Genomic DNA, 17,314 nt, shown 5'->3' with positions numbered 1-17,314 from the left:
AATAAAAGAGTCTGCTTGTAACACACTCAAGGTAATAATTTATTAATAGTACTATAAAGATCCAGTTAGCAGATTGATAGCTCGCTAAATGGCAGATGGCTATCGTAAAACACGTCATCCTGTGATCTTGATCTATTTTATCGATGCGATGCGATACTCGTCATATTACGAGGTGATTATTGAAATTGTTCAAGGATTTTGAAAATACTTAGTCAATATTTTCAATATTTTTTTTATAAGGAGGCTGCCACCTATCTGATCGATCAAGATAGTAGAGCAAAGGTTTTACAAACATTCCAATCATACAGAAATACTCAGAACAAGCATTTGTGGTTCTCAAAAATACTTGGTATTACGCGGGGATCGAGCCCGAGACACGTCGCGCACTGTGACCGTTTGGAGTTGTCGTCTATAGATACCACTTGGTCAACCACGCCGTAAATTAATCTAGCTAATCAATCTAGATTATAAATACAATACATATACATTACTTGGGACCTACCGCCGAATCGAAGTAGTACGAAGTACCATGCGGCTGTGGAAGCGTGATATAATAGTGCAATACACGGAATCAATTTTCGTCTCTTTCTTTCCTAGGTAGTCCCCAAGAAAGACCATCATCGTGCATTTTTAGGTAAGAAAAGTGTTGTTATTTTTTATTTTATCCTACTCACGAATCATTAACAGACGCTCGTAATTATTGCATTGGCAAAGTCACATGGAAATATATCCTGGAAATCGAATATTCAAACCTACAACTCAAAATCAAAAGTTTTTATATCAAGTAGGCCGTTTTCATGACTTTACGATGAACAAAGCGAAGATTCGTTTAAGTGCTGGTGAAAAGTACGTTTTCTGGTTCTTCAACAAATTAAAGCTACTGTCTCGAAAGTGGTTCACTCATCTGTTTTTAATTTTGTGTTTCGTTGTGTACAGTTTTATTGGTGCTGCCGTATTTATGGCTTTAGAAGGTAAGTTAGTGACTTCAAATACTAATATTCGTAACACTCCTCACTGTTTTCTTTCGCCACTCAACTGACGGGAATGTTGGTCTAGTGGCTAGTAACCCTGGCTGCTATACCGGAGGTCGTGAGTTTGATTCCCAGGACAAATGTTTATGAAATGAGCATGATCATTTGTACTGTGTCTGGGTGTAATTTATCTATATTATGTATAGGAATGTCTAGGAATATATAAGTATGTTTATCAGTTGTCTAGTACTCATAATACAAGCTCTGCTTAGTTTGAGACTAGATGGCGTTGTGTGAAAGTTGTAAAAAAACTGGTAGCTAGAAAAAAAATGTTTTCAAAAGTTTAGATATATATGGCTTGAACCTAAAACCCCTTGCATACAAATCCGTTCATAGAACCGCAGGGCCACAACACCAAAGCTTACTACATAAGCTTCATTGAACAGAATTTTAGAATTCGCTCTCTCGATAGAAGACAGATTATAAAACCGCAGCATTGTCAGGGATTTCAGTTTAACATCAGCGGATTAAGTTGTCCTGATTCAGTGTTTTGCAGGCACTTTCAAAACTTTACATTATTCTAGACTCTAGATACACGGGTTTACATTGTTGATACATACACAATACCGTTACCGTAGAAATCCCGTATTGACATTTATACACTGAGCAGAAACTGCATAGCGAATACCGGCTGAATGTCAGAGTATTTACAGCATTACTACACTTATTAAATCAGCAAGTGTAAAAGAGTTGCTAGTACTGTGTCGCGTTATCGGCATCACTATTATAATGTAATCCTATTATAGTAATGACATTGTTTCTTATGTACTGCAGATTCTATTTACTTTCTTGTAAATAAGGACTAGTATCCGGTGTTCTTTATAAGCGAGTGCACGGGCTGGCTGTGATAGTTTTGTAAAACAGTAAATATTTCTCTGTTGTTTGAAACTAGTTCGCTGAAGTGAAAATTTCGGAGGTTTACACTGTTTGAATTGTTTCGGAAAAAGACTGACTGTTTAGGAGTTATCAATCATGAGTTCGTTAAAAAGAGGTTTGACAATTCCTAAGCATAATGCTGGCTGATTTTGTGACTTTTTGAGGTACTGTTAAATTAAACTAACACACGCATTCATGATCCTTGAAGAAATTAAGTTTTTGCGAGGATTTGTTAATTGTTTATCATGTGACAACAATATGTATTCCTACAATAGCTGTTGCCCGCGGACCCGTCCGCTAAAAATCGGAAATGATCCCACGGGAACATAAAATTGAAAACTATCCTATGTGTTAAACCTGGTCTAAACTATCTGCTTACCAAGTACGTCTAAATCTGTTCGTTGGTTTTAGCGAAAAGATTAACAAGCATTAATCATGAATACATACAAACTTTCGCATCAAGGAATTAAAATATAAATATAAACAAATCAGTTATTTTTTTACATCAGACTTATTCTTAAGAAAACTACCTACCTAATGACAACAGTTTTATAAAAATGAAAGTTACTCTACAGTATAGGGCCTATACTCTGTCAAACTTACGTAGATCTAAGAGATTAATTCTCAATTTTTATTAGTTCAATGTAAAAAGCGTTAACACAGTTTTGTGACCTTACGACAAATAAATATGAAGAAGCATATTTATTTCAATGTAATAAATATTTAAAAACTGTCAATCAATCAATCAATGACGTGAATATCTGTTTATTTGGAACAGATATCTTTCGTTGTTTGCTTGTTTTAAACATTTAAAACGGGATGTGAAACAGATTTCAAATAAAAAAATAGTGATATAGGAAATTGTATTTGACCTACATTTAAATCGATGTATAAATAATAAATATAAGTACATATGTGGTTTATATACAAAAAAATCTGGGTAAAGACGAAAAAGTATTTATATCAAACAAACGATAAATACTTCAGGTCTATCCCTCCATCTCATCCTTGGTTTAGTGGTTAGGGGCCCTGACTGCTATACCGGAGGTCGTGGGTTCGATTCCCACCCAGGACCAACGTTTGTGTGATGCGCACGGTCGTTGTTCTGTGTCTGGGTGTAATTTATGTATGCATTACCAAATATATAAGAATTTTTATCAGTCGCCTAGTGCTTAATACAAGGTTTGCTTAATTTGAGACTAGATGGCGTTAAGGACTATTAATACTATAGTAGCTGTAAACCGTGATAGACAGCCGTCTCTCTTTTACAACTGCAATAATACCACTTCAAAATACGATGGTAGGATCTCGAGAATGTTATTGAAATCGTGATACTATAGATAACATATATTATGCTAAAATATTCCTTTATATCCCAGTAGAACGTCATTTTAATAATAATACAAATGTTCAATGCGTCCGCTTGGCAAACAATTTGTAACATGTGGCGTTTTCAAGTGTCATTATTAATAGAACGAATTTATTATGATCATTATGATATGAAAATCAAAATGTTTTGAGTGGATTTGCGTTATCATCATTTAAATTATCTTCACACACTCTAAAAGTGGGAGCGGCAAATAATCTGTAGGTTCTTTAACCCTACAATGGTGGTAATAAAATTTGTCGATTCCCTTATCAAACATGTCTACGAACACTCATACGTTTAATTAACCTTTAATACCAAAACAAACTAAATTGCAATCCCTCAATTCATTCGGGATCTCATGCATACGGACAGACAGGCAAACATACGGGAAATATAACAACATAACTTTCCTCGGTTTTATACTACAAACGTCTATCTATGACAAAATGAGACAGGCAGAAAATTTCGCGAAAACTACTTCTTTTTCAACCAGATATCGAACCAAAAGCACTCTTCTCTGAGCTTATGGCACCACCACAGATTACTAAATAGCTGCACTACTTCATGAACAGTATACAATGTAAAAATACATTGTGTAGCCGGACAATGAAAAACGAAGTGAATGAAGCAACATAGTAATAAAAATACATGATAGTGAGTATTTCTTGCATACAATTGTTTTGTGGTCTTATGCCATTGTGATAAAGCGGTTATTTGATCGTCTTCCTTGACGTCTCACATAAATATTGAAGCGTGACAGCGCAATATACGGTGTAGAGCGACATCTCTTTTCCACATTCACGATAATATTACTTTAAGACGTGCAGGTCATCATATTATCATCATTTTTTAATTATATTCTAAAATGAACAGTGAGGAGCTCGTGGCTAAGCTATAACCGCATAAGTGATACAATCACAGGTTAAGCTATGATTGACGCGGTTGGCCTGTAGATGGGTGACCATCTTTGTCATAACGAGTTCCTCCGTGTTTCGGAAGGCACGTTAAATTATGGGTCCCGGCTGTTATTCCTACATCTTTGACAGTCGTTACAGGTAGTCAGAAGCTTGAAAAAAAGTCTGACAGCCAGTCTAACCAAGGGGTATCGTGTTGCCCATGTAACTGGGTTAAGGAGGTCAGATAGGCAGTCGCTCTTTGTAAAACACTGGTACTTAGCTGAAACCAGTTGGACTGGTAGCCGACCCCAACATAGTTGGGAAAAGGCTAATCCAATGATGATTCTAAAATGAACAGTAAGAGTACAGACGCCATTCTTGATACCTCAATAAAGACTTGATTGAAATTAGGAGGGACAAATAAAAAACAGTCAAGTGAATGATAGACTCGAGATATTGAGGGTTCTGTATAAATAGGATAAAGAAAAACAATTTCGTAAAAAAAAAATTGGCTATGCATCAAAATTATGACCATCGTTGCTTAACCCCGATTTTATTTTTAGTTTTTACGTGTGTTCGTGAGATACAAGGTACAGAAAACGGACGGACAGACTGCCAGATAGCTAAGACCTGAAACTGCGTCTTCAACGGCTAAACATAGTGGTGATGAAATAGGTAAGTCAATGCTATGTAGTTTGTTATGTGTTTAAATCGAGAAAATAATGATTTCTTAGTTCTTGGTGGATTTTCGCTTAGTAGTGTGATTTGCGCTGGAATAATGTTATTTTTTATTCAAACACTATAATAATTCACCTTACTTTGCTCTTCTATATTGATTATTATGGTTAATATCCTTAAGCAAATTATGATTTATGCAAATATGAGAAATATCGTGAAAGTTGTGACACATTTCTATCAAAAATTGTTCACATGATACGATATCTTAATAATGAAATGTTGAAATTGCAGTTCAATTTTCAAAGGAAGTGCTGATATCCATCCCCTGAATCTGCAAAATAACTTCCAGATATATATCAGCGTTCATACGATTTTTTACCAGTTGAATCAACGAATTAAAATAATATGAAGTTTTATTTCCTTTCATAACTAGAAAACAATAAATGTTTTTTTTTTTCAGAAACAGACACAGAATACCAAGACGCACACACAGATATCAACCAAGTATCACACATATGCACACAAGAAACAATCGAAAACCCAAAACCAGGGAAAGTTGGGAGGTTTAAAGCAAAAATAGCTCCTGGACACAACAAATCATGTGTCCATAAACAAGTGTCCAAAGATTCTATAAAAGACAAGTTACAAGGGAATGTCCCCCATGGACACCACCATACGAAGAATGTGAACCATCACCAATGCTGCGGTGCGTTCGGAAACCCACATGTCAGGCACAAAACTAATTCGAGCTGTCATCTTATTTAATTGTATGTAGTTATAATTTTTCATTAATGTTTTACCCTTTCTTGGCGGGAATTTTTAATCTGTGTTAAAGACCACGTAAAATATCGAGGTATTCAAACGAAATAAAGAATGAATTATGTTTAGAAAAAATATGAAAAATTATTTAAAATAGCAACTTTGTTATTTAATTCATTTTTTTGTGGAATTTATTTATCCGCCATTATGTTCATACCAGTTGTAACTTTTGTTTACCAATTCTGATTATTAATTTATCCGATATTTAATTTAATATTGCAAAAGGGTGAAACAGCTTCCTAGTAAGTATAATAATATATCAAAACCCAGAATGTAGATATCAGAATTTTAAACAGAATCTATTTATTATCTTGGCCTAAAAAACATCGTTGTAAAACCAAACATATACAAATTCTCTCTAGTCCAGAGTACATTTTTACAAATACTTAGTTTTAGAATATAGAAAATTATACGTACTTAAGTTCTTAATTATTTATAACTTACAAATTTTATTTTTATTAAGTTTAAATGTAAAAACAAATGTAAAACGTAACATTTTCCCTCTTTAGGAAATATCAAAACGTAAAAATAATGATCTGAATCTACTTATCAAAAACTTTTTTGTCGCTATTTTTTAGTCTAACATAGATCTCATATGAATGATTCCCAAAAATGATTCCAAAGATATTTATATCGAGAAAAACAAGTGAAGAGCTTTACAAGATGACAATAGAATCTTAAAACATTTAATATGTGAGAAATATCAACGTTTTTACGCTGTATGACAGTGTTTTCGGATATGTCAGTCGACATTACCTAAAATGTATTATTATAGAATATATTTTCTTGTACACGAAGTGAAGACGATATTTTTATTGTACTTACATTTAGATGGTTACTTAGTAACTTTGAAAGATTTATCTGATCGTCTCTTAGTATTTAAGGGCGTAGCGATTTTTTCTAGTCGTTTAAAAGCCGTAAGAAGATTTCATAACATGTTCATATCATATTATACCTATGCAAGTATTTTTCATAGCCTTTTTATCATGGCATACCATTATATAATCTGTACCTTAACCCTGTCAACTTAAGTGATCACATAGATAAGTACATTAAATAAGGAATACCTAAACGTCAGAAATATTAAAAAAACGACTCAAAGTTTCTCAAGTTCCATGTAAATATTTTGGTAGAAAACTGTCGCTACGCCCTCCCTAGGCACAAATTGTTTGTATGTATTATTCTGTGTAGTTAGGAATTTACAGGAGCCAGGATCATGGTTCATAAGTCTAAATGTTATAAATGTCTAATCAACAACTACTTAACTGTTTTACGTACTAGACGAAACAAAAAAAATAAAAAATACGCGACTAGTATGGCGTATAGCTATTTTTTTTATCTGATAAATACAATATTTAAACATTTTTTTCATTAAAACAAATTAAGCTAATGTAGTTTTGAGTGACGTAAGAATCATAAGGATATCCCATAAATTAAATACGATGACATTTTTAAAATAATTTGTTAAAATTACTTGGTCTTTTAATATATCCTATCCGTATGTGAGAACTAGCTAAGTCAGAACTTGGGCAATAATATATAATCCTAATTATAAACAGAAATGATATCTTATATTTCTACTAATTTAGATCTCTCTCCTTTTGTCGTCGAAGTCAACGACTAAGGCATATATTATAGTATTGAACTTGGCTCTCATTTCACATTTATGTTTTTGATGAAATTTGTTTTTGGTAAACCGCTTCGAATTGTTTCGTATAATACGTACTACAAAAATATAGATTCAAACTTACTTATTTATAAACTTCACTGCAGCAGCTAATTGTTATAAGTCAATTAATATAACTGTCTAGTCGTTTTGAGATTATTCACGTTGTCATTTACACCTACCTATTATATTTTTGTATATTATTTGAGTTTCTGTATTATATAAATAAAAGCTTCACCATGACTTCTACTGAATGTATTTATTGTTAACTTTCGACGATAAATGTTATTATTGACGTTTGTATTATCTTTATTTGTTGTTTTATTTCCTTGCCTTTAATACTTTAGGGTCAAGTTGTAGGCTATTCACCCATGGCATTGTGTTAAAATCAGCCTATATACGTCACACTGTAGGGTATGGCCCTCTTCTCGTATATACCACATTGATCCTTAGCCTGTATTGAATAAAGGCGCAAGGTTACCTCGACACAGCAATACTTTGCAAACGAAGTCGAATAAACAAAAAAACACCTTAACATGACATTTTTGTACATTTGAATTGAAGTAGCAATTAGTTCAGGAAAATAAATCAATGAAATAGTCAGGAAGTAACGAAAACATATATTTTTAAAACAATAAAAGATACATAATCATAAATTAAAAATAAACAATTATTGCGTAAGTTAAACAAAATACGTTTCGAATATTTCCATTATGTCTATGTGCCTGACCCGATTACAGGTAAATACTGTTTTTTTTATCAATTAAGACAAATTAATCAATGCGCTTATGTTAAATCAAAATTCTAGCCAGTGACAAGTGTATTTTATACCTTAACATTTAAAACTGCTTACCATACAATGATTAAAACAATTACAAAACTAAACAAACTTTGTTCCTCAAAATCAACGTAAAATAAATCTTCAAAAAGATCTTATTCAAAGCTGAGTTCTGTCCCCTTCAAATGCTGTTCAGCCCATTCATCGAATCTTCGAGAAAGGTCGTCGGACATGTAATTCTTCCAATCACCAATTTCCCCTTGCGGATGAACCTCAAATCCGTGGATTCCAAGTAGCTGGTGCCGAAAGACTTTTCCAAGATGGCTTCCAGATTGACAGCTCGATTGGTCTTCATGTTTTGGAAGGAGAGATGGTCGCAGAGTTTGTCGACTTGGGTGTCAGTTAGGTCTTTGTTGAGGAACTCAGCCGTTCTCCTGACGACTGAAGGTAGATCATGTTTCATTTCCTCGAACTTAATGAAGAGAACGTTCGGGTCGTGGCGGCGGTTCCAGAAGCCTGGGAAGAAGAGTTAGTCTTTCTTATATGGTAAAAGAAGTCTGGCAGTTGTCGATTATGGTATACAAAAGTGTTGGGAACGAGAGGGATGATCCATGCCTCGTGTTTAAAAACATAAGACTCAGGGCATAATTCTAATAAAAAATATTGGAATACCCCGGATGAAATAGTTCACAAATATTTTTTATACATGCTTCCGACTACTTAAAAACTTAACAAGAATACTCCGGAAATATTATTACAATACTTGAGCAATCAATTAAATAATTAATTAAAGATATTCACTAACTATACTATTCATAGAAGATTACTATTACAATTTTTAGAAGTTACCAAGTATTTTTAGTCCTCGCCTTACCAAGTATATGGTTCCAAACGGGTCCGAAGGGGGCCCGGTCCCTCATGAAGAGGTCGCAGAACTCTTCGAAGGTGCCCTTGAGGCCGTGCACCAGCGTGCAGTAGTGATAGTATGATACCACCATGTCTTTAGGGTTGCGGGATGTGTAGATCACCTGGTAAAGAATGGAAAGATTCTATGGAAGCGATACTGGTCACAGAGCTGTTTACCATTGTAAGTTGGTATAACAGGATTTAGTTTTGGAAGTCTTTCGATACTCTGTAAATTTAAGTTTACTAAGCAGCGCCAGCGTGTATTTTTTGGTATAAGTTGTACGCGTAATGTATGAGTAATTAATATGCTTGGAAACTATGGAAATTTCATTAGAGTGATACCTACTAAATAAGACTTTTCCACTGTTTGTGTTGGAGTACCACAACATCAATTATTAAGATTCAATCACGCCGAAAATTAAGGACGCCGGATGGGTCCGTAATTAGTCATCGAATCCCGAATCCCGATAAATAGGCGTCAGCAAACATAATATAAATATACATTCAACGCAGATCAATCACTAAATTCGAAACTATAAGTATTAAACGTGTTTCGGAAGGCACGTTAAATTGTGGGTCCCGGCTGTTATTCCTACATCTTTGACAGTCGTTACAGGTAGTCAGAAGCTTGAAAAAGTCTGACAGCCAGTCTAACCAAGGGGTATCGTGTTGCCCAGGTAATTGGGTTAAGGAGGTCAGATAGGCAGTCGCTCCTTGTAAAACACTGGTACTTAGCTGAAACCGGTTGGACTGGTAGCCGACCCCAACATAGATGGGAAAAGGCTAGGCCAATGATGAAATGAAGTATTAAACATACACTTCAAAAAAATCATATCTTTCATACATATAGAAAAACATTTTCAGAGATAGCGATCAAACTCATATAGATACAAATGTCTCTTCTAATACGCAACTTACCTTAGGTCTTGCCGAGCCATCAGCGCGCTCAATGCTGACCGGCAGCAGGTCCCAGGGCAGGTGGCTGCGGATGTAGCGAGGGTACGGGAGCCTGTGCTTCACCAGGTCCACGGAGGTGCCCTGCACGGACTCCTTGTGCCACGTCGAGTGCCCAGCTACCATGATACATGAAAGCTCCACTAAGGGACATCTAATCTAGAGATTATGAAATAGGTCATGAGTACGAGTTATAAGGGATTTAAAATATACAGGTTTTGGTCAGTCAAACCAGTTTGGGGTAACTACCTTATTAGGGATACGAGGATGATGAATTTAATAGACTTTTTATACTTCTCGATTATAAAAAAAAGAAAGAGCATTGTTTAAAATAGTTGATAATACTATTATTCATGAAGACAAATTGGAGACAGACAAACATGTACGCAGTTAGAGCACTTACAAAATTTGGGAATCGCAAAAAAAAAATATGTTATATTTAAAAGAAAAAAAGGTTATAAGTCATAACAATAATTAGCATAAAGAAAATGAAATTAAATAAATTAAAAAATAGAAGTACGTACTTGCTGCAAGGATTTAGCTCCCTCGTAGTCTAAATCGTGTCCAATGAGCCAGACCATTTCCTGTGCCCATGTAGAGCCTATACAAAAAAAAAACTTAGCTAACCACCATGTCTACACCGAAATGACAACATAAACTAAACACGTAAAGGGGCAAAGAAGAATACAAACAAGTACCATCCATATACAAAAAAAAAGTATCACTCACCAGTTCTCGGATAAGAGCACATCCAGACATCGGTGTCATGGACCTCCATATCCAAGATATCCTGTCCAATGGTCATGTAGTCTGCCGGCAGGATCACCCTCCCAGGATTAATCTCCACCATACAATCCTCCTTATCAAACATCCTATCCAACAACTCCCCAGTCTCAGGGTCCAATTTCGAAAACGTCAAAACTGGTCGCGTCCTCATATTGAAAAAAAAATTGTCTGTTACTTAGAATTCGAATTAAGAACTGAACATATGGTCTGTATAGAAGACGTCCAGTGCCTGCGTTTATCGGAAGTGTTCTGTTCGTTTGTTGCATCGGTGCATCGTGTTTCCCCTTGGTTGCAGAAAGTGGTTGGACTTTCTACTAGGATCACCAAGTAATACGATTTCCTTAATGTTGAATTCTTAATTCTAAGTTACGAAATTGTAAACATTTGGAACGGCTTGTTTTGTTATATGATTGCTTTGTTATTTAATGGACTGTGAAGAAGTATTTGGTATTTTATATAAAAATATATTTATATATTTTCACCTGTAAAAGTTGTTGCGTAAAGTAGATATTCCCTACGGCATTTATATGAACTAATATCTAGTCAAATAAAACTTGAAAATTTGCACTAAATCAAAACAGAAAACGATGTGACTATCCTAAAAACTCGACTACAATTTAGAGCCTAGATAAGGTCACGAATATCTTGCCAGCGGAATTAAAAGGCGACCAAAAAGGTTACCGCGACGACCAATGTATACAAAAGAAGGAACATGGTCACTTTTAAGTCAGTTGACACTCCCTTCCACTCAACTCAAAGCAGGGTGAGGCTCTAAGATATAAACAAAAATTAATAAGATACTCTGCTCCTTAAGTTAGTTATCACTGACCGTCCAAAGATGACTCACATCTGAAAAAAAAACACGAAAAGTTCTCTTCAAAATCAGTAATAGACATGGTTACCCTATGGATCTAGGTACGGAGTAGTAGGGACTGGTTCAGCCGGTTGCGCATTATTAGCTTTTATTTTCATCTGAACTTACCACCTGGCACTAGTTATAATCAGACGCAGGACTTCCATAGTAAACAAATGCATTCGCACTTTCTACCCAACAGGTATTTTAACTATGTAAATTTCTACCTATGTTGGGTACATCTTATTATGTAAAATAAGCATTAAATAAAGAAACTTGAATAAAAGAAAAACACGAAAGGCACGTGTGAGACTAATACTTTTGTAAAATGTGCGGCTTTTCTCATTTATGCTAGAGCAAATCGCAATCGATGTCGGTCCAGCCATTTGAATGTTAAGTAACACATATATACACACTAAAATACTCTCTCATTTAAAATATTACTGTGATTTGCTCTGTCATGCAGAACATAAACCGTATTATTGTATAATATAAGTTGTTAAACGCTAATCTGTTTGTGTTATCATAGGTAGATATTTATCAAGTAAATATTAAGTATTATGTAACATAATTAGTGAATAAATATACCTATTTAATCCAATGATCAGTTGCCAACCTCTTATAACAGGACACTTACTCGACGTGTACGCTCAAGAGATAAAGTTTTATAAAAATCAATAGTTTCTAAAGTCTAATATGAAAAAGACGTATATTCTTGTGAGTCCCTTTTTGTTTAAAACAACAGCTCTGATCAAGACCTTAAGAAAATATCCAAGTCAAAATGAAAGACGAGAGACCATTAACTTAAAATAACTTGTGTCGTTGCTTTATAGAGTTCTTCGGTAGCTAGCTGAAAAATATTATTTACTACATGTCGACTTTACTAGTTTTGATTGAGCAAGTCGGTTAAATTGTTTTGAGAGAAGAACTTTTTACAACAACTGTACCCAACTACGAGTAGAAATTGCTTCAGCCACAAAACGGCTCAGCACATTATTTCCGTGCCCGTCTTCCTACTCGGTAACTTTCCGTTTTCGTCAGTGCAACGTACATTACTGTGTGTGATAGCATTCGTTGCGTAACGTACAAACGCACTCGACCGTGTCACTGTACACACGCGATGCGGTGCGTAAACGAATCAGTGAAAGATAATTCCTAATGAATGGGAGTCTTATGAAAATTGAATGAGGAAATAGGCTGTATAACTTTATTGACGTTGTACTTATCGCAACGCGAAAAAAAGTTATTTTAGTGATTAATAGAAAAGAAATGAACCATTGTTATAACAAGGTACTAAAAATGAAACAAACAACGTTTTTATAGTTCCAGTATTTTATTTTAAGTTCTTATTACCATTTAATTCGCTATAAACACGAATTACAAAACGCGGAAATCGATATTATGCGCGCGCAATATTCAAATCGAATATATCATTTTGCTGTCAACAATTTTGACAGTTCCCATTACGTCACTTCTGCATCCCGGTGATTGGCGCCTGGCGGTGATAACTTTCGGCCCCCGTTTCCTTGGCGGTCGATTGTATAAACAAAAAAAAAACGTCAACAAAAGTAAACAAACCAGCAGTCATCATTGATTCCTTCAGGAAAATGTCTAAAGTTACTAATGTTAATTCAAGTCTGGCATATGAAATACTTTTGTATTTAAATAGTTTTTACTTGGGGATGTTTTTCGTATGTGAAGTGGCCATGGGCATTTTAAAAGCTATTAATGTGTCTTATCCAGAAAACGCGTTGCTGACGGAAGCTGGTATATTCAGTGCTTTATGTCTCGTTGAAGTAATTCGTATATTTTTAGGGCGAAGAGGAAATCTAGCTAGTAAGAGTAAGTAGTTTGTTGAAAGCTCTCACTTTAAAATCAAACAATATTGTAATAATTATGTCATGAGAAACTTAATTTAACATTTTTTTTACAACATGTCACATGATTATCTGTTCCAATTTCAAATTAATCTTTTTAATTTTTTTTTTCTTTTTTACAGAGGTTCCAGTATTTTTCTCAGTGATCCTAACAATTCCTTCTGCAGTTGGTGTATGCTACTTTTTGATCTACCAGACTTACATTCTGCGCTTGGAATACATATGGTGTGCAGTCATGTTAATGTTCCATGCCTTGGAGCTGGCTTTTGCCATCCTCTTCATTTTCACAGTGTGTAAACACCAACAGTATGAATAGAACAAGTTTAAGAGCACATCCCTGCCAAATAGATACTGATGCCAAATGTTTCGAGTGTTGTTTTATTATTAGTGAAAATTTACTCCAAAAAAGGGCTTCAAAATTAGTGTTTATTCTATTAGTAATCACTTGAATCCAGTGTGGATGTGCCTCAGTAGACAAAAACTATTAACTCTCTTAGGATTACTCATTGATGTACCAATTTACTAAGATATAATATTAGAATGTTGTTCTTGTTGTATTAAGGTAATATTGTATTTTACCACTAAGAAATGTGTAAGACACTTTTATACTGCCTAACTCTAATGTATAACTGAGAGTGTTTTTTTTAAGCTTGAATTGTCTATTATATAAGTATACTCCAATTGTACTATTTCTAGTATTAGTGCCTACTTTTTATATTAGATTGTCTAGTGTTGATTCCTATAAAATATGGTCTAGAATTTTTCAACCTTTTTTTCCTAAAATGAACTTGTGTGAAAAGCTCAATTTTATAGTTGTAATTTTAAATAAAATTCATGCAATACTAAATTACTGTTTATTCTAATTCTAATTATTTTACAATATATTATTCAGTGGGTGGTGTAATGTGTTCAGGTAATGGCTGGCATTCAACCTTAGTGACCTTTAAAGCGCAACCTTCCGGTAGGTTCCTCTCAATGTACTCTAAGTAGGTGTCACAAGTAGATCCTGTTAGTCTTTGCAGGTGGACAAATCTGAAATAAGTCCTTATTTCATACTGGACTCTATGCTTCTTGTAGATGTGGACACTTCGGAGTAAAGTGTGCCTCTCCTTTTCTGCTTTTCTTAGTGCCCAACTGTAATTATAAAGAAAATATTAGTATATCTTCAGAAGTTTTAATATAAGTATAAATTGTTAGTGACACTTTATTACATTACATCTTTTACCATGGCAATCTTGCCTTTATAATCTTATTGAATAAAATAATGAATTCAAATTTCAATAATTGCTTGTCTCTAGCAAAAGAAAACAAAATTATATTCCCAAAAGAAACTATTATGACCTTAAATCTCACCTCTTAGTTACTTCAATCCCCAAATGAGAAGCGGCTGCGACACAAAACCAGGAGTAACTCAGCAGTACGGCGGGGTCTATGCCTCGCATTTCCAATTCCACTCGTTTGTATAACTTGTCCAGTTCTACTGTCGGCGGCACTGGCTCAACCTTCTGAACAGAACCCACAGTAGCAGGCGCAGATGATAATGGCCGAAATGTGTAGTTAGATGCTACTGCACTACGTATTACAGGCGCTGAACGCCATAAACTCTGAAAAATAAGTATTTTTTTCAATTACAAAACCGAGCTAATATAGTCGCAAATAGCTCGATTATGTAAATTAAGGAAAGTATTAAATTACCCTGATCGCGTTCATTGTGGATCTATTAAAGCCTCCTTATTTGTTCTAGTAATATATGTGTAATAATTATATCCAAATCGATTATAGTTTATTGCATTTATCACATAACCTCATGTTTACCAATGGGTGATTTTGACATTTGGTCGCCTGCTTTCTTGACATTACTGGAAACATTTACAAATGCCGATTTATTTCAAACATTTTTGTTAAACTTCTGCCAATAATTCCTCATCGTTTTCTAATTCAATACACAATAATAATAAACATTTTGACCAGTTTTTATCGCTTTCGTGACATGGCTTTATAAGTGCATGACCATTGTTCTTAAAATATTTCCCGTGACGTGGGCCGTAAACGGCCGAATGATTTGACACTGACAGTTCTAGTTGGAATTTGGATAAAAAAAACAACAAATAAATAGTCGTAAAAATATTTATATTTTTATTATTTTGGATTAAAAGAAATTCTAATTATTTGTCAACAAAATATATATATTGATTCATGTAGAAAATGGTCGGAGCCCTGTTACTGCTAAAAATGTTGCATTGCAAGCAAGTCAATGATAACAAAACAAGTGCAGGTGACTACTCCGGCGAAGGAACTTCCCAGGAAGAAAAACCTCGTGAAATTAAAGTTAAAAACGAACATGATGAAGACAACATTTGTAGAGTTTGTTTAAAAGAAGGGAGCATACCTATTTACGGAAGCGGTGCAGCGGAAAATATATTGGAATCTTTGATTACTTTTGGCGGGATTGAAGTAAAAATCGACGATAATTATCCAAAGTTTTTATGTCAGCCTTGTAATGCCCTTTTACAAGGCGCTATTTTATTTAGAAAAACTGCACAAGAATCCGACGAACTCTTAAAACGGCCGCCTGAAGAGCCGCCAATCACAGAAGTAGAATTTCTTGAAAATGACGACAACTTTTCCGAATACGAGCGTAAAATCAAATCACATCGTACATACCGTTGTAAAAAATGCGTTTTAACATTTGATTCATTTAAAGACTATACTGAACACAGATTGTCTGAGGAACATGAAAATATGCGAGTTACATGTCCAGTCTGCAATAACTCTTACACAGCACTGTACTTTAAAAAGCATTTAGCCTTACATAATCAGGAGCCGTCACACATATGTGATATATGTGGAAAGAACTTTTTAATGCAGGGTCAGTTCACACGCCATCGTCTCACACACTTCTACAAACTACCCTTCAAATGTTCACTATGTCCTTACAAGGGTAGATTCCGAGAATCACTCAAGATGCATATGAGGACTCATACCGGGGAAAAGCCGTACCAATGTACTCAATGTCCTTCCCGGTTTATTAACAAAAGCAACTTGAACAAGCATGTGTTGACACACAAAGGTGAACATGAGTTTAAGTGTGATTTTTGTGGGAGAGGATTTTACACTCATCGAGAACTGGATCTACATTACCAAGTCGATCATATCGGGATCAAAGATCATGTCTGCAATATATGTGGGAAAGCCTTTGGGTATAGGAAGCAGATGATGAAACATCAGCTAAAAGTACATAAAAGGGAGAAACTCAAAAGTGGTAGGATGCCACTTTATTTGAAGGTGCAAAGTATGCAACAACAGGGGCAAGATATATCTATTGAAAGCTAAATATTAACAAAATACTGTACTTCCTATTCTTTATTATATATTAATGGACTAACATAGCTGCCTCAAAGTGAGACAGATGTAGCCGTTGAAGAAAGATGCTGCTATACACAGTAGCATGCTATCTTGCTTCCACAACAGCAAGACTCTTTAATTTAGGTGTTATTACTTAAGTATTTCTATATGCCATATTTATTAAGATCTAAGTATTATCTATTCAAGTACTAAAGCAATAAGTTTAGTCATGCTTTCTGTTATCATAAGATGTAATTATGCTTTTAATGTATTCATAAAATAATAAAATGTTTTTTTTTCATGTATAAAAATGACTTAATTATTTCCTAAATTAATGTGATTTTGATTTTATTTAATCAAGTTAGTTATAGCATAAAATAACTTACTTTTTTAGAAATTACTGTGTAACACGTAACAAACAAATTAAACCGGAAGTTGTGTTGGCTTAAGAAACTGACAGCCATTGGTGAACCTCGAACT

General features: G+C 34.5%; 3 protein-coding genes and 1 pseudogene across 3 annotated transcripts; 2 read left to right on the top strand and 2 right to left on the bottom strand.

Moving 5' to 3' along the window:
* Window positions 1–7,991: 7,991 nt before the first annotated feature.
* Window positions 7,992–11,140, bottom strand: LOC113495307 (annotated as a pseudogene).
* Window positions 11,141–12,900: 1,760 nt separating this feature from the next.
* Window positions 12,901–14,304, top strand: LOC113494804 (transmembrane protein 216-like). Its single transcript, XM_026873276.1, has 2 exons — window positions 12,901–13,454; window positions 13,612–14,304. Exons 1-2 carry the CDS (start codon window positions 13,220–13,222, stop codon window positions 13,803–13,805), a joined length of 429 nt encoding a protein of 142 aa, XP_026729077.1. The 5' UTR covers window positions 12,901–13,219; the 3' UTR covers window positions 13,806–14,304.
* Window positions 14,305–14,329: 25 nt separating this feature from the next.
* Window positions 14,330–15,336, bottom strand: LOC113494803 (28S ribosomal protein S10, mitochondrial-like). Its single transcript, XM_026873275.1, has 3 exons — window positions 15,185–15,336; window positions 14,843–15,093; window positions 14,330–14,623 (listed from the first exon to the last, which is right to left on the bottom strand). Exons 1-3 carry the CDS (start codon window positions 15,197–15,199, stop codon window positions 14,374–14,376), a joined length of 516 nt encoding a protein of 171 aa, XP_026729076.1. The 5' UTR covers window positions 15,200–15,336; the 3' UTR covers window positions 14,330–14,373.
* Window positions 15,337–15,531: 195 nt separating this feature from the next.
* Window positions 15,532–17,152, top strand: LOC113494802 (gastrula zinc finger protein XlCGF17.1-like). The gene has a single exon (XM_026873274.1). It carries the CDS (start codon window positions 15,695–15,697, stop codon window positions 16,820–16,822), a length of 1,128 nt encoding a protein of 375 aa, XP_026729075.1. The 5' UTR covers window positions 15,532–15,694; the 3' UTR covers window positions 16,823–17,152.
* Window positions 17,153–17,314: the final 162 nt, after the last annotated feature.

The sequence above is a fragment of the Trichoplusia ni genome, chromosome 6 (genome assembly GCF_003590095.1).
Source record: "Trichoplusia ni isolate ovarian cell line Hi5 chromosome 6, tn1, whole genome shotgun sequence".
Taxonomy (NCBI): domain Eukaryota; kingdom Metazoa; phylum Arthropoda; class Insecta; order Lepidoptera; family Noctuidae; genus Trichoplusia; species Trichoplusia ni.
This window is presented reverse-complemented; position numbering and strand designations above follow the sequence as displayed.

Coding starts and splice junctions, on each gene's coding strand:
- LOC113494804 (XM_026873276.1), top strand. CDS start 13,220: ATGTCTAAAGTTACTAATGTTAATTCAAGTCTGGCATATGAAATACTT. Junction 13,455..13,611: donor AGGAAATCTAGCTAGTAAGA/GTAAGTAGTTTG, acceptor TCTTTTTTACAG/AGGTTCCAGTATTTTTCTCA.
- LOC113494803 (XM_026873275.1), bottom strand. Junction 14,624..14,842: donor GGGATTGAAGTAACTAAGAG/GTGAGATTTAAG, acceptor TTATAATTACAG/TTGGGCACTAAGAAAAGCAG.
- LOC113494802 (XM_026873274.1), top strand. CDS start 15,695: ATGGTCGGAGCCCTGTTACTGCTAAAAATGTTGCATTGCAAGCAAGTC.